This window comes from Schistocerca nitens, chromosome 11 (assembly GCF_023898315.1).
Source record: "Schistocerca nitens isolate TAMUIC-IGC-003100 chromosome 11, iqSchNite1.1, whole genome shotgun sequence".
NCBI classification, from domain to species: Eukaryota; Metazoa; Arthropoda; class Insecta; order Orthoptera; family Acrididae; genus Schistocerca; species Schistocerca nitens.
The window spans coordinates 124,760,476-124,781,076 of record NC_064624.1 but is presented as its reverse complement, the minus strand read 5'-3'; the positions used below and the strand labels follow the sequence as shown (position 1 = coordinate 124,781,076).

The 20,601-nt window shown below is 44.1% G+C and overlaps 1 protein-coding gene across 1 annotated transcript in view; it reads left to right on the top strand.

Annotated features, from left to right (window-relative positions):
- The window catches only part of LOC126212700 (pleckstrin homology domain-containing family G member 5), an 870,566-nt gene that overhangs the window by 739,861 nt on the left and 110,104 nt on the right, over nt 1-20,601 (top strand). The window contains exons 10-11 of the mRNA XM_049940115.1: nt 6,384-6,533; nt 18,169-18,279. Of these exons, the coding sequence (XP_049796072.1) occupies nt 6,384-6,533; nt 18,169-18,279 (261 nt within the window). The remainder of the gene's footprint in view (nt 1-6,383; nt 6,534-18,168; nt 18,280-20,601) is intronic.

The following is a 20,601-nucleotide window of genomic DNA, read 5'->3' as shown; positions in this document are numbered from 1 at the left end:
TAGACCCTTATCTCTTCTACATCATCTCCAGTTTCTTCTTGTATTCAGTCATCAGAGAAATCTTCCACCTCACAGAGGCCTTCAGTGTCCTCCTACCACCTGTCCACTCTCTGCTGTGCATTTAACAGTGGAACTCCCATTTCACTCTTAAGGTTAATATCCCTGCTTTTAATTTCACCGAAGGTTGTTTTGAGTTTTCTATATGCTGAGTCAGTCCTTCTGACAGTCATTTCATTTTCGATTTCTTCACGTTTTTCACGCTGCCATTTCGCCTTAGCTTCCCTGAACTTCCTATTTGTTTCATTGCTAAGTGTATAGTGTGCCTAATTTGCGCACCATAAGTTACGCTACCTGAAGAAATATACACACTTTCTGTAGTACCTGTCTTGCTGTGTGACGCCTTTAACGTAACACTATACCTCTTATTCAGTAGAGTATGACAGCACATTACATTTCTAAATTCGGACAGTAATAATATGAAATTTTGAAAACAAAATTTTTATTGTGCCTGGAAGCTTCTGGAGAGACACCGTGCTATTGGGTCTGTGCACCGTGAATGTTTGTACATGGTGGCGCACGAAATGTGTTACCATTTTGTGTTTGAATATAAACTTTATTGTCAATACAATCTGAAAGAAATATGTACTACAATGAAGAGCCGTCCATGGAGATTTGTTCTAACTCAGCACATGCTCAATATGTTCACCATTTCGTTTCCTAACTTCCTTCAAACGAACACTGAACTTAGTGACTACCCTACGGCACATGTATTCCGTAATTTCACTGCAAGTCCTCTGAGCTCCATTAAATCACGTGGACGTTTCCCGAAATTTTTTTCCTTTAGGTACCCCCAAAGAACAAACTCACATGGATTGAGGTCTGGACTATTGGGAGCCCAATTTTGTCCGTCATTGAAGCGACCTGGAAACCTGAGTGAAATGACCCGCATGTCGAAATACTCGTGTAAAAGCTCCAACACAGTGTTTGCAGTATGTGGCCTTGCTCCATCTTGCACGAACCACTGCGTGTCGAAGGGCAAGGCAGTAGCAAGAAACTGTGGAATGAAGCTATTGCGAGGCATGCTGAAATAACGCTCGCTGTTCACAGTTTCTTCAAAGAAAAAGTCCGTGACTGGAAATTTCTGCCCACGCTGTAATCCTCGGAGCATAATGTTGGCGTTCATGAAGCACTTGTGGGTTTTCAGTGGCCCAAAAGCGTGCACTTTGTTCGTCAACCACACCGTCTAAATGAAAATGCGTCTCGTCTGAAAACCAAACGTTGTTGAGAGTTTCTTCCCTATCCTCCGCCCACTGAGCAAACAGTAGTCTCTGCTGCTTGTGTTCTACAGTGAGCTTCTGTGCACAGGTCATCTTGTACGGGTACACATGGAGGTCACTTTTAAGAATGCATTGAACGGAGCGTCTGTATATTCCCAGTTGCACTGCTGCCTTTCTACACGATTTCCCGGGACTTCTCTGTACAGCAACTCGTACCGCTTCAGTAGTCTCCGGCGAACAAACAGGCTTAGGCCGAGGTCGCTTCGCTTCCAATACTGCTCCTTCCTGTACAAATTTATCGTACAATCTGTGGATGGTCTTCTTGCAAGGGACCCACCGTGTGTGAAACTGTTGTCGAAAACGCCTCTGAGTCACAACAGGGCTTTTCGTTTCGTGAGAAAGTAACACAATTGCCGATCGTTGCTGTGTCGTCAGTCCTCCACTGTCAGCCGTTGCTGCTTACTAGTCTCCTAGCGGCAGTATCGCGAATTACACGTCATTTCGTAGCTCATTTGTTTTTCCAGTCTCTGCTGGTACTGCTGTAGAGATCCCAGCGGGATATCTAACGTGCGTCGTAAATTGTGAAAGAAACAATTGGTAACACATTTTGTGCGCCACCCTGTATTTATCGGTTTCTTTCTCTTCGTTATGCACTGAAGTGACAAAAGTCATCACATACCTCCCAACACTGGTCAGGGGACCGGTGACCCTATCAGCTTGGTCCCTTAGGAATTCACACACACAAACCGGTTGGACGTCCTTCTCCCCGGCTTACTGCAGCATCTCGGCATGGCATGCACTCAACATGTCGTTGGAAGTCCCTAAAGTGCGCGTCATTTATGTTGGCGGCCGAGTTTAGGTTCGTTCTGCGCATCTGACGTCACAAAACACAGTCAGCCAATGAACAGAGAACACCGTTGCCAGATCTCGACTGCAGTGCAGAGCACGGACGAGTGTCTTCAGTTTTAGAAACGTTTAGTCATAAATAAAGTAATAGAACAAAAGCAATGTCTTGATAGCAGACTTTCTTTTATATAAAGTTTGGAAAAAGCATTCTTTATACCAATTGCTTCATATTCTATTAATTAATTAAACCAAACCAGCAATAAGACTCCTAATTCAGGCGATAGCAAGGAAAGGTGTTTGTATCAATCACACAAACTGCTTTTTCGCAATAAAGAACAGCGGTAATTGTTTATTTCCTATTGTACTTCGACGAGTGTGAGTAATTCATAGTCATACCAACAGTGTTTGTCAGTATTTTGCGTGACGTGTTAGAGTCTTCATGGGGGTCTGCAGTCAGATAAGTTGCGGTAGCGTAACGGTCAAGGTGATGCACTTCCACGTGAAAGGTTATGAGTTCAAACCTTGTGCGGAGCCTAATATTTTCATTATTTAAAAACAATATCGAAGTGCGTTACTTCACGAATTATATTCGTTTGAATGCAATTTTTTGAAATTTCTAGTGCTTTGTCTCTTTATTTAAAATAAAGCCAAACGTGCTCAGTGCAAATAAAACTTTTGTTACAGTCGCGAAGGACGGAATATTTCTCAATATTACATACGACTCCTATGTGGTACTTAAATGAAATATTGTTATATAGTAAATTTTATATGAGATGTAGGTATCTTTTCCACATTTCATTCTCAATATTGTGACAACTAAAATCGACCATACGGAAAGTATGCTCTGTGGACTTTTACCTCTGCAAACTCTTCAAAATTTGGTGCAATGGTTTACTATATTTAATGCTGCATAATAACTGCGTTGAACATCGAAACAAAATTAAGTCATTTATGGGGGGAAGGTATCAGTCAAGAAGATGTGTAAAAATCTAATTTTTGGGCCAAATAGTTTTTGTGGAATCGAATGATAAGTGTGTCAAAGCAGTCGGAACTCGATGTGTCTGCACAGGCGAGCAGTGCAGTGACAAAATCGCGCACAGCGCGGAATGCGGGGAGCACGTCTTTGTAGCAGCGAAAGGGTTAATGCGGCCGTGGTGGCTTTACTTCATAAACTGCGCGCTCCCCTCTAAACGTGAGCTTGCAAACTATGCTGTACTATGGCGCTGCTTCTCTTGGTGCGTGCAACTGGCAACGCAGCAATCTCCAGCGTCTGGGCGGGCATGCGCGAGCCGCCAAGATAAAAGAATTGAACTATAGTACAAACATACAGCCATGCAGCATCTATATCTGACCACAGTTGTGAAAGCACTGTCAGTGCAAGATTTTTTGCACGAACTAACCTCTCGATCATGTCCCATAAGTGTTCGATGGGGTTCACGTCGGGCGACCACGCTGATTGTACCATTCGCTCGAGAATTGCCCAGCATGTTCTTCAAACCTATGGCAAACAATCATGTCCCAATGACACACCATTGTTGATTGTTAACATGAAATCCATGAGAGGCTGGAAATGGCCTCCAAGTAGCCGAGTATAACCATTCCATTTCCAGTCAGTGTCACCGGAGGACCCAGTCCATTCCACACCAACACAGTCCACACCAAGATGGAGCCACCACCAACTTACACAGTGCCTTGTTGACAACTTGTGTCCACGGCTTCATGTGGTCTACGCCATATTCGAACCCTGCCATCAGCTCTTACTAATTGAAATCGGGACTCATCTGCCCAGTCGTGTAGGGTTCAAATGATGTGGTCATGAACCCAGGAGAGGTGTATCAGACGATGTCGTACAGTTAGCAAAGGCACTCGTGTTGGTCGTCTGCTGCCATAGCCCATTAATGCCAAATTGTCCACCTGCTTAGCTGGGTGGTAACGTGCTCGCCTCCCACGCAAGGGGGTCCAGGTTCAATTCCTGGCTGGGTTGGAGATTTTCTCCGCTCGTGGACTGGGTGTTGTGATATCATCATTTGATCCTCATCACTGGCGTGCAAGTCGCCCAACGTGGCGTCGAATGAAATAAGACCTGCACTTGGTGGCTGAACTTCCCTGAATAGCCGGCCAGTGTGGCTGTGCGGTTCTAGGCGCTTCAGTCTGAAACCGCGTGACCGCTACGGTCGCAGGTTCGAATCCTGCCTCGGGCATGGATGTGCGTGGTGTCCTTAGGTTAGTTAGGTTTAAGTAGTTCTAAGTTCTAGGGGACTGATGACCACAGATGTTAAGTCCCATAGTGCCCAGAGCCATTTGAACCATTTTTTTTCCCTGAATAGGGGCCTCCCGGCCAATGATGCCCTACGCTCATTTCCATTTCAACGTCAAATTTCACTGCACAAATTGCCGTACGTTCCACGTTATTTCTATGTTTATTATGTTTATTTCACGCAATGTTGCTTCTCTTTCAGTGTTGACAACTTTACGCAAACGCCGTTGCTTTTGGTCGTTAAGTGTAAGGCAATCGGCCACTGTATTGTCCGTGGTGAGAGGTAATGCCTGAAATGTGGTATTCTCAGCACACGCTTGACACTGTGGATCTTGGAATATTGAACTACCACTCCACATCCAAAGTCTAATAATTCTTGTCATGCTGCCATAATGGTGCGGGAAACCTTTCCATGCGAATCACTTGAGTGCGAGTGACAGCTTTCCATTGGAACTGCCCTTTTATGCCTTGTTTGCTCGATACTACCGCCATCTGCATATGTGCATATCACACTCCCATGACGTTTGCCTGTGTAGTATAGGCCTGATCTCCCACGTATCCACATATTTACAGTGTTCCCACATGTTATACGGAACGGAAATGAGCATCAAGTCTTTTTCCACTTCCTTAGGATCATCTTTCTATGGATGAATATGTATGTTATCATGTCCATTATAATTATCCGGGCTGTTACGCCGTGGTCGGTTGATGAATTTTGTCTCAATTCCCAACGTTTCGTCTCCGACTGCGGGAGACACCTTCAAGGGGGTCCGTAGCTCGATGGAAGGTCCAACACACCCACTGGCTCGCTACTGACTGCCGCCAAATTCCGAGTCCGCGCGCTCCCGCGCCGAGGCGTGACGTCACGTGTTTTGGAGACGTCAGTGCAATTGGCCGCTGTCCGCTGCCGTCGATTGGGCCATTCAGTATATCGCAAACCCACGCACACGGACCGTTATTTGCACCGGGATTCGAACCACCGCCCACAACAGAGCGGGGTGTTATCAAGACGTTAGCGGACAGAGCTAGAAATATTTGTGAACCTGAGTTGCTCGACGCTGGGATGGAACATCTCCACAATGAACTAATGGAGAACGGATATTCGTCCGCCGAAATAAAACGTGCGTTGAGACAGCCACGCAAAAACCATAGTGACGTACAGGCTACTGCAAAATCTAAGGTTTTCCTGCCGTTTGTTAAAAATGTAACGGAAAGAATAGGGAGGATCTTGACGAAGCGGAATATTACCGTAATTTACAAGCCCACCAGGAAGATACAGGAATGCCTTAAGCCTGGCAAGTACGCTCGCAAACCATTGGAAAAAGCTGGAGTGTATAGGATTCCATGCAGCTGTGGAGATGTTTATGTGGGTACCACCAAAAGAACTGTTTCTAAACGTTTGTAAGAGCACAAGGGCAATTGTAGAAAACGGAACGATCAGCTGTTGCGGAGCATGCTTTCCAGCCAGGGAACCACAATATTCGTTTCGAAGAGACGCAAGTACTAGCGGCCACAAGCGGATATTACGAAGGGCTCTGCAGGGAGGCAATCGAAATCGCTAAACACCCAAATAATTTCAACCGAAAGGAGGAGGGCGTGAAATTAAACGGTATATGGATGCCGGTGTTGAAGAAGATGTGTACCACCCGTCCACTACTGGGTGATGGCAACGGCAGCGGACAGCGGCCAATTGCACTGACGTTTTCAAAACACGTGACGTCACGCCTCGGCGCGGGAGCGCGCGGACACGGAATTTGGCGGCAGTCAGTAGCGAGCCTGTGGGTGTGTTGGACCTTCCATCGAGCTACGGACCCCCTTGAAGATGTCTCCCGCAGTAGGAGACGAAACGTTGGGAATTGAGACAAAATTCATCAACCGACCACGGCATAACAGCCCGGATAATTATAATGGACATGATATTTCCGGCCGTGAAAGTCTACATTTTAGTATGTATGTTATGTGCTGTGAGTGGAGCTGTATTTTATTTTTATTTGATTTTCCAGTGGTGCGAGGCGCAGCCAGCGTGCGGCCGCCTGAGGTTGGCAGACCTGCTGGTGAAGCCGATGCAGCGCCTCACCAGATACTCCCTGCTGCTCAGGGCGGTGCTCCGACACACCGACGACGAGCACCACGCCACCGCCCTGGCCCGGATGGTGAGTACTGTGAAAGATGGTCGAGTAAATCCAAAAATTGGGCCTCAAGCATGTCTATGCTGTACACATGTCGGATGGTGCATATCTTGGCAGAGTCATGATCCAGATAATACTCGAGCTTTTGATGTCAGTGTCCTTGCCCAGGTGTCACACAAACACCACACCACCACACTGACCTGATTGGTGAGTACCGTGAGAGGTGATTGCAGGGGCGGAGTGGGGGGGGGGCCTTCAAAATACATGTCTGCTGTGTATGTGTTGGGTGGTGCATGTCTAGGCAGAGTCATGATCTGTATAAACCTGAAGCTCTCGATTCAGGGTGGTTCCTTGCGCAAAGAGCACAGATCCGACATGGATGGCAAGTACTGAGGGGCCTGAAGACATTCCAAAGTAGGGGGAAGGGAAATACATCGTTGCAGCTTTGTGCTGCAGCAGCAAAATGGGGACTTCAGTGGTCTTGCTGATCAGGTAATGACAAGCCGCAGGTGCAGGTGCAGGTGTAAAGAGCCAGCAAGTCCCATGGAATGTCAGCTGTGCAATATGCAACCACATGGGACTCAGACCCAGAACTCATTCTAGATGCCCAGAGACCAGATGAAGTCAGCCTAGAGGTGACCCCCTTTCAATGGCCCCAGCATGAGCCCTAGAAGCAGTGGATATAGCAGGGTCCCATAGACCAGCCCTAGTGGATGATGTAGCTAGTTGTGATCAAACCAGCTGGCCTACGTCGTGGGACTGTCAACTGGCACGGAATATGTCTCAGTGTAGGTGTCAGTTGTAGATAAGGTCCCAGTAGGGTACAAGTGATGAACATGTATAATTGCTTGACCCCCATTTTTTGTGGCAGGGCATGCCTTCTTTTCATGTAGTTGACCAAGATGGCTCAGTGTTGGACCACTTCATGGGGTAATTCAGCTCACCATTGCAGCCCTGGCCACAGCTTGTGAAGTCTATACCGAGGTTTTTATTCAAACATATAATAAAAAACAAATGTGGTGTCTGTTCTTTTGGACATATCTGCAAGAACAAACGCAATGTGGAATCTGCAGCTGTGATATATATCATGTAAATTGAAGATGGAGGGGGGAGAAAGGAAAGGAATTATTGATGACAGCTGCATCGGATCTTTACACGGAATCAGTAGTGACAAATTAATATGTGTACCAGACCAGGATTCAAACCCAGGATCTCCTGCTTATAGGCAGTCGTGTTAGCCATTTGGAACCAGAGGATATCACAACTGGACGGACTACCTCGACACACCCCTCGGCGAACCCACATTCCTACCCAGCTGCAGATTCCATGTGGTGTCCAACACCATGCATTCACATAACTGATTTGCCTTGATGGGCAGTGATTCAATCATCTTCAATATGGATTAAGTCCAACCACCTGTGGGACTCTCAAAGTAGTGAGCATGACGGACATTGATGGGGACGGCAGATAGATGGGAATGTGGGTTGGCCAAGAGGCACGTCGGAATAGTCTGTCCAGTTACAATAAACACTGTGTCCTGGATGGTGCAGTGGTTAAACGCACCGCCTAGCAATCAGGAGATTCCTGGTTCAAGTTCCCGTCTGCCACGCATTTTCATTCGTCGCCACTGATTCCACATAAAGTCCTGACGCAGTTTACATCAATGATCCCCTCCCTTTCCTTTCCTTTATCCCTCCTCTACCTACAATTTACATAGAAAAATCTTTAAAATCAAACCATTCTAGTTGTTATGATGAAATATGGTATCATCAAAGTTAATTACAGGTGTTCTTGTGAGTTTAGTAAAATTTTAATAATTTGTGCAGCCAGTTTTATCACTGTACCATTTACTGACAGGCTGAAATATTCCGACATTAAATCCCTTTTGAAGGAACTGTATAAAGAAATTTCATCAAATTTCACACATTGCTCTCTTCCAAGCACTCTCAAAAACTTTTTTTTCAATAATGCATAAGAAACTTCGTAACCATCTGACAATGAATAACATACAGCCTCCAAGACACAGTCTGGGTTTTTGAACAGATTCAATATTGAGAAGTCTATTTACACATGTGACGGTAATGTACATAATTCATTACACAATAAATTACAGTCTGCAGGCATTTTCTGTGATTTGTCAAAGGCATTTGCCTGTGTGAGCCACAACGTCCTTTTAAGTGCATTAGAGTGCTATTATGTCATTGGCAATGCTGCAAAGCGGCTCAAGTCATATGTTGCAAACAGAAAACATAGTGTGTCTACACAAGAGACCAGTGAATCAAGCTCTCAGTCATCATCAGATTGGGAAGTAGTTCCGTGTGGTGTCCCACTGCTTTTTCTTGTGTACATTAATGACCCCTCATCAGCTACATTGACAGACAGGATTTGTTTTGTTGGCAGATGATTTGAGTATTGCAATTAACAACAGTTGTGAAATTTTCTTGTATGTAAATGAATGTTTTATAGCTACCTCACTGTCATTAAACTTTGAAGAAAGCCACACCTTGCAGGTTAGAACATAAAGAGATTTACAAGTATGGACAAGCGCAGATAGGAGAGCTTGACACTGTTAAATTCTTAGGATCAAAACTTGATAATAAATTCAGTTGGAAGGAGCATCCCACAGAACTGCTAAAATGTCAGAACAAGTCTTTATCTGCAGTGCAAATGTTATGAGACGTAATTCTGAACTTTTTGTATGTCTAGCCTTTTGAGTGGAGGTCTTGGGGACCATTACTATTGTAAGAAAATGAAAAGCCCACAGCCGTCGTTGTGAACTTAATTATTTTTTAGCTACTAGTTTTGGCAGTTTAATGCGCCATCTTCAGACCATAGTTGATGCTGAAGGGGTTGACACAATCCTTATATGTACCAAATCAGTGGCCAGTTGGCAGTTGATGGTTGGAGTGCTGACATCAAAGTTTACAGATGGTCTGCGTAACCAGTTATGTTGGCCGCTGATGTGGTATACATAGGGATTGTGTCAACTCCTTCAGCATCAACTATGGCCTGAAGATGGCGCATTGAACTGCCGAAACTAGTAGCTAAAAAATAATTAAGTTCACAAGGACGGCTGTTGGCGTTTCAATCTCTTATAACTCTAAACTCCCCAGCCGACCAGGTCTCTGAAGTGCCAGTGGTACTGAACTCACCCATTTGGCGGCACTGGATGCGGAGGGGCATGTGGCCAGCAAAATCACTCTCCCAGCCGTTGTCAGTTTTTCTGACCAGAGCCGCTACGAGGTGTGGCTAGAAAAAAACCGGACTAGTACTGGTGAAACAATAAAACGAATGCAATAAGGCTGAAAGTCGCGTGGCCTGTCACGTGACTCTCGCTCCGCCTACTGCTCGAGTTTCATCTGCCTCCTGCACTCAGTCTGCCCGTGGCGTCTGTTTTAAGTAGTTGACGTTTTGTCTGTGCGTCGGAAAATGTTGAGTGTACAGAAAGAACAGCGTGTTAACATCAAATTTTGTTTCAAACTAGGAAAATCTGCAAGTGAAACGTTTGTAATGTTACAAGAAGTGTACGGCGATGATTGTTTATCGCGAACACGAGTGTTTGAGTGGTTTAAACGATTTAAAGATGGCCGCGAAGACACCAGTGACGACACTCGCACTGGCAGACCATTGTCAGCAAAAACTGATGCAAACATTGAAAAAATCGGTAAACTTGTTCGACAAGATCGCCGTTTAACAATCAGAGCAGTGTCTGAGTTAACAGGAGTTGACAAGGAAAGTGTTAGGCAGATTCTTCATGAAAGTTTCAACATGAACAAAGTGTGTTCAAAAATGGTTCCAAAGTGTCTCACAATTGAACAGAAGGAACGCCGAAGAATGATTTGTTCTGACATCCTGGAAAACATTTAAAGTGATCCCACCTTCTTACAAAATGTTATTACTTGCGATGAATCGTGGTTTTTTACTTACGATCCCGAAAGTAAACGCCAATCGATGCATTGGAAAACTCCTGGTTCTCCACGACAAAAAAAAAGCACGAATGTCAAAATCGAAATTCGAGGCAATGATGATTGTTTTTTTTTTGACATCAAAGGGATTGTGCACATTGATTGGGTACCAGAGGGACAAACAGTGAATCAGCATTACTACATTAGCGTCCTGGCTACCCTACGTGAGCGAGTACGGAGAAAACGGAACGATTTGTGGAGAAAAAAGTCACGGATCCTTCACCGAGACAATGCCCCAGCTCACAGTGCGTTGTCAGTGAAGACGTTTTTGGCAAAACACAACATTCCCATCTTAGATCATCCACCCTACCACCTGATTTGGCCCCTTGTGACTTTTTTCTTTTCCCTAAAGTCAAGTCAGCTTCGAAAGGAACTAGATTTGAGACTGTTGAAGCAGTAAAAGAAAAAGCGACGGAAGTAATGTATGGAGCTACCGAAAATGATCTGCAGCATTGCTACGAACAGTGGAAAATTCGTATGGAGCGGTGTAGAGACCGAGGAGGAGAGTACATTGAAGGAGATAACATGAAATTGTAAATAATTGTAAATAAATGTTTTTTCCAGCATCAGTCCGGTTTTTTTCTAGCCGCACCTCGTATTTCTCAGTCAGCTCCTCAGTTTTCCTCACAAGAGCTGAGTGCGGCCCATTGGCCAACAGCGCTCGGCAGACCCGGACGGTCACGCATCCGAGTCCTAGCCCAGCCCGACAGCACCTGACGTCTGTGGTCTGAAGGGAACCGGCGTTACCAGCGTGGCAAGGCCGTTGGCTTATCAGACATACATGATATAAGAATAAAAATCCGGCAAAAATTGTTTACTTTCATTGCTTAATGGCATTTTGAACTAACTATTCGAGTGAAACAAAAATTATCAGCATGTAATGTGCATTATTTGTGTTCTGAATTCATGGGCAATAGCCTAATACTACTGAGTACATATTTCATTCCTCGATGAAGTTTGTCGTAAATAATGTGTCCCTTTTTCCAACAAAGAGTTCAGTTCACAAAATCAGTACTAGGAACGAGAACAGACTAAATAAATGTTTGAACAGCACTTGTTATAGTCCAAAAACAGGGTCAACCATTCAGGAGGACACGTTTCAGTAACTTGCCAACCATCTGCATCTACATATATACTCCGCTAGCCTCCAATCAGTGTGTGAACCATAAAAAGGTTAACTACAAATAAGGTTCAGTTTAAGAGGAGCCTGAAAGACTTATTTGTGGCCAATTCCTTCTAACCCACTGACGAATTTCTGCACAAAGCAGTTGATGTATTTTATGTATAATCACTACTATTACTTTATTTTTTTAGTGTCACACACTGTAATAAAATCTAATGTCCGTCTTCGACAGCGATCTCCTCAATATAGAGGGTGTTTCACAGTTCGTGTCACACACACTTCTAGATGTGGCAGAGGGGACTTACAAGTTTAAAAAAATGGTTCAAATGGCTCTGAGCAGTATGGGACTTAACTACTGAAGTCATTAGTCCCCTAGAACTGAGAACTACTTAAACCTAACGAACCTACGGACATCACACACAACCATGCCCGAGGCAGGATTCGAACCTACGACAGTAGCGGTCGCGCGGTTCCAGACTGAAGCGCCTAGAACCGCTCGGTCACCGCGGCCGGCTTAGTAGACAAAGTTTCACATACATACCCATGTCGGGAAACATCCAGTGACGCTACAGGGCGACAAAGATATAGGCGCCGGCGCGTGTAAATGTATGTATCTAGGGGATGATTCCATGATGATGTTACAAACCTCCAAGGATGATGGACACGGATAATTGTACCAATTTGAGGTAAGGTCCTTGGTTTGGAAACGAAAGACTCGAAAGTTATAAACAAAATACCAGTCTGATACCTCTGTGGAATACATGTACCGGTACTGTTGTTTCTAAGAATGTAGGTCAGACAGCTTTCAGATGTGGTTGTATGAACCAAAAGAAGAAAAAAATGTCTGGTAAACATGGGCTATAAAATGCATACCTAAGGGGCTACAAGCCCTTGTGCATCTTTGCTACTGGGTGAGACCCATCTCCTCTACTCAACAAGTACTCCTATCTCTTGAGGTATCCATCTTAGCGCCCATGTTTACGATACAGTTTCCCTTGTTTTGCTCCATACTACCACTTCTGAAAGTTGCCTGCCCTACAGTCTTAGCAACAGGAGTATCGGTACATGCATTCCACTGTCATAGATATCAGAACATTTTTCACTTATAACTTCCGAATCGTTCGTTTCGGTACAGGGGACCTTAACTCAAACTGAAACACTTATTCGTCTCCATCGTCCTAGAAAACTTGTAACATCATCACGGAATCACTATATATAAACCACTATATATAAACCAGAAGACTTACAAACTCATTATATCTTAATCAAACAGTTTCAGTTAAAGTGAGAGGAGAAAGTACAAACTGGATCAGGCTAGGAAAAGGAGTAAGACAAGGATGCTGTCTATCACCTACTCTTTTCAACCTCTACTTGGAAAATATGGTTGACCAATGCTCATTAGATGACAAAGGAGTAGAAATTGGAGGAAGAAGAGTAGGGTGTTTGAGGTTTGCTGATGAAAAAAATGGTTCAAATGGCTCTGAGCACTATGGGACTCAACTGCCGTGGTCATCAGTCCCCTAGAACTTAGAACTACTTAAACCTAACCTAAGGACATCACACACATCCATGCCCGAGGCAGGATTCGAACCTGCGACCGTAGCAGTCGCACGGTTCCGGACTGCGCGCCTAGAACCGCGAGACCACCGCGGCCGGCTTTGCTGATGACATGCTCCTTTTAGCCACAGGGGAAAAAGAATTACAGGATTTGGTGGATACCATTGCAACTAACGGAAAAAATATGGGATGAAAGTTAACACAAATAAAACAAAAGTATTGGCACTAGGAGGAAATAAGGAAATAAAAATTATGCTGAATGGAGAAATGCTAGAACAGGTGCAAAATTTTAAGTATCTTGGAAGCAGGATAGACACCGACTGGAAGTGCACCACAGAAATTAAAACAAGGATAGGAATGGCAAAGGAGCGGTCTGGACAGAGAACTCAGAAAGAGACTCATAAAATGTCTTGCATGGAGTGTTCTTCTATATGGCGCTGAAACATGGACTATGAGGAAAAGAGACAGAGAAAGGCTGGAGGCTTTCGAGATCTGGACATGGCGGAGGATGGAAAGAATAAGTTGGGTGGACAGAGTAAAAAATGAAGAGGTACTGAGGAGAGTGGGAGAAAAAAGACAGTTAGCAGATGTAATAAAGAGAAGAAAAAGAAATTGGGTTGAGCATATATTAACAAAGAATGACGGGCTGATAAAAACAGTTTTAGAAGGTTATGTAGAAGGGAAAAGGAAGCGAGGAAGGAAGAGATTCCAGATACTGAATGACATGATGGACGGTACAACATACAGCAGCCTTAAGAAGGAAGCAATGTATCGCATAATATAGCAGATAACTGATTTATATATATATATATATATATATATATATATATATATATATATATATATATATATAGGGTGAGTCACCTAACATTACCGCTGGATATATTTCGTAAACCACATCAAATACTGATGAACCGATTCCACAGACCGAACGTGAGGAGAGGGGCTAGTGTAATTGGTAACCATACAAAAATGCACGGAAGTATGTTTTTTAACACAAACCTACGTTTTTTTAAATGGAACCCCGTTAGTTTTGTTAGCACATCTCAACATATAAACAAATACGTAATCAGTGCCGTTTGTTGCATTGTAAAATGTTAATTACATCCGGAGATATTGTAACCTAAAGTTGACGCTTGAGTACCACTCCTCCGCTGTTCGGTCGTGTGTATCGGAGACCACCGAATTACGTAGGGATCCAAAGGGAACGGTGATGGACCTTAGGTACAGAAGAGACTGGAACAGCACATTACGTCCACATGCTAACACCTTTTTATTGGTCTTTTTCACTGACGCACATGTACATTACCATGAGGGGTGAGGTACACGTACACGCGTGGCTTCCGTTTTCAATTACGGAGTGGAATAGAGTGTGTCCCGACATGTCAGGCCAATAGATGTTCAATGTGGTGGCCACCATTTGCTGCACACAATTGCAATCTCTGGAGTAATGAATGTCGTACACGCCGCAGTACATCTGGTGTAATGCCGCCGCAGGCTGCCACAATACGTTGTTTCACATCCTCTGGGGTTGTAGGCACATCACGGTACACATTCTCCTTTAACGTACTTCACAGAAAGAAGTCCAGAGGTGTAAGATGAGGAGAACGGGCTGGCCAATTTATGCGTCCTCCACGTCCTATGAAACACCCGTCGAACATCCTGTCAAGGGTCAGCCTAGTGTTAATTGCGGAATGTGCAGGTGCACCATAATGCTGATACCACATACGTCGACGCGTTTCCAGTGCGACATTTTCGAGCAACGTTGGCAGATCATTCTGTAGAAACGCGATGTATGTTGCAGCTGTTACAACACGCAACTGAACGTCGGAGGTTTCAAGCGTCAACTGTAGGTTACAATATCTCCGGAATTAATTAACATTTTAAAATGCAGCAAACGGCACTGATTACGTATTTGTTTATATGTACAGATGTGCTAACAAAACTAAAGCGGTTCCATTTAAAAAAACGTAGGTTTGTGTTAAAAAACATACTTCCGTGCATTTTTGTATGGTTTGTAGTAAACAATTACACTAGCCCCTCTCCTCACGTTCGGTCTGTGGAATCGGTTCATCAGTATTTGATGTGGTTTACGAAATATGTCCAGCGGTAACGTTAGGTGACTCACGCTGTATATATATATATATATATATATATATATATATATATATATATATATATATATATATATATTATTAGTCGTAAAGCTCCCAACATGGAAGACGCTAAGTAAAGATGGTTCACTTCTGGGGCTTCTTATTCTTCTTGTTTGCCCACCAGGTCTTCATTCTTTGCGAGAATTCAGCTTTTCTTTCTTCGCTCCATTTTGTTCCAGTTCTCGGCGCTTTTGTCTCTGGTTTGACCTCCCATTTGTCAACTTTAAGTTTGAAATTGTTTCTTTTGTTCATGTCTTCAGTAGTAATGTTGGCTAATTCCAGATCTTTCTTTATATTTTTGATCCATTCTCCTCCATTAACAAGGGATGCTACGTATCTTACTATTTTTTTTTGTAAGTCTGTGATCGGGAAGTCTCATTATGTGGCCATAGAATTTTAGACGCCTCTTTCTCATGTCTATCTCTATGTTAGAATATTCTTCAATTTTAGAATTTTTCTGTAATCTATACCCCTCTTTGGTCCATCTTGGTCCCAGAATTTTCCTAATGATTTTCCTTTCCTCTTTCTTCAGGTTTTCCATATCTGTTTTCCTTTTAAGTGTCAAGGTTTCGCTGGCATATAGCATTATTGGTTTAATTACCGACTTATAATGTTTAATTTTTGTATTTATAGATAGACATTTTTTATTGTAAATGTTTTGGACCAGCCCTAGACCCCTACGAGCTTTTAATATTCTTTCTTGTTGTGAGTATTTTTCAGAAATTATCTCTCCTAAATATTTAAAGTATGGTACCCTCTTAATTTCTCCATATTTGGTTTGTAACTTAGAAATTTCTAGATTTGTTGTTGTAAACACCGTTTTCTCAAAAGATATTTGTAGGCCAACTTTTCCTGCACACTCTTTTAAGGTTTCTATCTGTTTGACTGCCATTTCACTAGAATCTGCCATTATTGCAAGATCGTCTGCGTAGGCTAAGTAGGGGATTTGTAGGTCATCTTTTTTGGTTCCCAGTGATATTGGTTTCCAGTACTTTTCTTTTTTGAGTTCTTTTTCGCATTCTGCCATGACTCTATCCAGAACTAAGTTAAATAACAGAGGTGATAATCCATCACCTTGTCTAACCCCAGTTTATATATATATATATATATATATATATATATATATATATATATTGTCAACTTTTCATCTACACGGAAGCGCCAAAGAAACTGGTATAGGCACGCATATTCAAATACAGAGATATTTAAACAGGCAGAATATGGCGGTGCGGTCGGCAACGCCTACATAAGACAGTGAGTGTCTGGTCCAGTTGTTAGATCAGCTACTGCTGATACAACGGCAGGTTATCAAGATTTAAGTGACATTATAGTCAGCGCACGAGCGATGGGACACAGCATCTCCGAGGTAGCGATGAAGTGGGGATTTTCCCGTACGACCATTTCACGAGTGTACCGTGAACATCATAAATCCGGTAAAACATCGAATTTCCGACGTCGCTGCGGCCGGAAAAGATCCTGCAAGTACGGGACCAACGACGACTGAAGAGAATCGTTCAGCTTGACTGAAGTGCAACCCTTCCGCAAATTGCTGCAGATTTCAGTGCTGGGCCATCAACAAGTGTCGGCGTGCGAACCATTCAACGAAACATCATCGATATGGGCTTTCGGAGCCGAAGGCCCACTCGTGTACGTTTGATGACTGCACGACACAAAGCTTTGAGCCTCGCCTGGGGCCATCAACACCGAGATTGGACTGTTGATGACTGGAAGCATGTTGCCTGGTCAGACGAGTCACGTTTCAAATCGCATCGAGCGTATAAACATGTACGGGTACGGAGACAACTTCATGAATCTGTGCCCGCATCTCGTGGTCGTGCGGTAGCGTTCTCGCTTCCAACGCCCGGGTTCCCGGGTTCGATTCCCGGCGGGGTCAGGGATTTTTTCTGCCTCGTGATGGCTGGGTGTTGTGTGCTGTCCTTAGGTTAGCTAGGTTTAAGTAGTTCTAAGTTATAGGGGACTGATGACCATAGATGTTAAGTCCCATAGTGCTCAGAGCCATTTGAACCATTTTTTCATGAATCTGTGGACACTGCATGTCAGCAGGGGACTGTTCAAACGGGTGGAGGCTCTGTAATGGTGTAGGGCGTATGCTGTTGGAGTGATATGTGACTCCTGATACGTCTAGATACGTCCCTGACAGGTGACACATATGTAAGCATCCTGTCTGATCACTCGTGTCCATTGTGCATTCCGACAGACTTGGGCAGTTCCAGCAGGACAATGCGACATCCCGCACGTCCAGAACTGGTACAGACTGGCTCCAGGAACACTCTCCTGAGTTTAAATACTCTCACTGGCCACCAAACTTTCCAGACATAACAGTATTGAGCATATCTGGGATGCCTTCCAACGTGCTGTTCAGAAGAGATCTCCACCACCTCGTACTCTTATGGATTTTTGGACATCCCTTCAGGATTCATGGTGTGATTTGGGTCCAGCACAACTTCCGACATTAGTCGAATCCATGCCACGTCGTGTTGCGGCACTTCTGCATACCCACAGGGTCCCTACACGATATTAGGCAGATGTACCAGTTTCTTTCGCATGTACATATGTATATAACTTTGTCTCTCTGTAGCATTGTTGGATGTCGTTTCCCGACGTGGGTTCCCATGTGAAACTTGATCTATGAAGTTTCCTCTGCAGCCTCGAGAAGTGTGCAACATGAATTGTAAAATACCCGGTAAATCCATGGAATAAAGTATTATCTGGTCTCATCTATTGTAACCATCCAAAGTTTTCAGTACCTGTACAATGTTAGATTTCATTAGAATGATGCAAAGCGACTGCTTGCACTGTGGAGAATATTAAAAATTTAAATTCTCTTTCTTTTCCAGATAACGAGTGTTGACGAGTTCGTCAACAATGTGAATTCCTCACTGAAGACGAAACAGGACAACGAGAAGCTGAAGGCCCTCATAGCGAGGATCGAGTCCTACGACGTCGTGGTGAGTGATGACTGAGTCACCGATCCCTCCACTTCTCCTGCTCAATCCGGACCCTAATTTCTCTGCAATTTCAGGAAATTGGTCCTGAGCAAGAAATTTGTCAACTTGCGTCGTCTCCCAGCGGGTGTGCGAATGGGGTCCATGTAAAGTTCTTCCTTCTGACGATATTCACATTCCGATGAGAGTGGAAAATACAGTACAGTCGCTGCCACTTTGTGATATGATACTATCATTCCGATGAGAGTGGAAAATACAGTACAGTCGCTGCCACTTTGTGATATGATACTATAGCCCGATTCACGAACGATGGCGGTTCGTGCATCTGTAGACACTGACGGGAATTACATTGTTGCTGGTTCCAAGAGACGGTTGTCGTAAGCGCACACACGTGCTCTGCACTTGAAAAAGGCGTGCAGACTGCAGATTATATCTCTGGCTTGCTAGGGTGCAGAATTTGTTGCTTACGACCGCCTTTAGTCGTGACAACCAGCAACAAATGGAATAAACATTCACTAAATACCACTCTACGGTCACGGTTAATGCTCGCATTGGCTACGATAGATAAAGAGGAGTCTTCGATACGAGTCGCTGGCTTTGGCGAGTGACGTAAAAAACATGCAACAAACGTCGGAAATATTATGCCTAAAGTAACGTCATACCAAAGTGGATTTCTTCATCGTAACAGAAAGGGGAAAAAAAAAAAACAGCGTCGCAAAGCAAACACTTCGGATTACGAATATTGTAATGAAAGAAATAGTTTTTAGAGCGAAAAAGTAATCGAATAGGCCCTGTCGTAAAAACACAGTCTACCGCTTCAATGGACGCCAGTACGGCAAATGAGAAGTGGAAAGAAATAATTCTGGTAAAAATGGTATCTAGTCTAATTTTAAACACATTTCATTTATATGTATATACAGGGTGTTTCAAAAATGACCGGTATATTTGAAACGGCAATAAAAACTAAACGAGCAGCGATAGAAATACACCGTTGGTTGCAATATGCTTGGGACAACAGTACATTTTCAGGTAGACAAAGTTTCGAAATTACAGTAGTTACAATTTTCAACAACAGATGGCGCTGCGGTCTGGGAAACTCTATAGTACGATATTTTCCACATATCCACCATGCGTAGCAATAATATGGCGTAGTCTCTGAATGGAATTACCCGAAACCTCTGACAACGTGTCTGGCGGAATGGCTTCACATGCAGATGAGATGTACTGCTTCAGCTGTTCAATTGTTTCTGGATTCTGGCGGTACACCTGGTCTTTCAAGTGTCCCCACAGAAAGAAGTCACAGGGGTTCATGTCTGGCGAATAGGGAGGCCAATCCACGCCGCCTCCTGTATGTTTCGGATAGCCCAAAGCAATCACACGATCATCGAAATATTCATTCAGGAAATTAAAGACGTCGGCCGTGCGATGTGGCCGGGCACCATCTTGCATAAACCACGAGGTGTTCGCAGTGTCGTCTAAGGCAGTTTGTACCGCCACAAATTCACGAAGAATGTCCAGATAGCGTGATGCAGTAATCGTTTCGGATCTGAAAAATGGGCCAATGATTCCTTTGGAAGAAATGGCGGCCCAGACCAGTACTTTTTGAGGATGCAGGGACGATGGGACTGCAACATGGGGCTTTTCGGTTCCCCATATGCGCCAGTTCTGTTTATTGACGAAGCCGTCCAGGTAAAAATAAGCTTCGTCAGTAAACCAAATGCTGCCCACATGCATATCGCCATCATCAATCCTGTGCACTATATCGTTAGCGAATGTCTCTCGTGCAGCAATGGTAGCGGCGCTGAGGGATTGCCGCGTTTGAATTTTGTACGGATAGAGGTGTAAACTCTGGCGCACGAGACGATACGTGGACGTTGGCGTCATTTGGACCGCAGCTGCAACACGGCGAACGGAAACCCGAGGCCGCTGTCGGATCACCTGCTGCACTAGCTGCGCGTTGCCCTCTGTGGTTGCCGTACGCGGTCACCCTACCTTTCCGGCGCGTTCATCCGTCACGTTCCCAGTCCGTTGAAATTTTTCAAACAGATCCTTTATTGTATCGCTTTTCGGTCCTTTGGTTACATTAAACCTCCGTTGAAAACTTCGTCTTGTTGCAACAACACTGTGTTCTAGGCGGTGGAATTCCAACACCAGAAAACTCCTCTGTTCTAAGGAATAAACCATGTTGTCTACAGCACACTTGCACGTTGTGAACAGCACACGCTTACAGCAGAAAGACGACGTACAGAATGGCGCACCCACAGACTGCGTTTTCTTCTATATCTTTCACATCACTTGCAGCGCCATCTGTTGTTGAAAATTGTA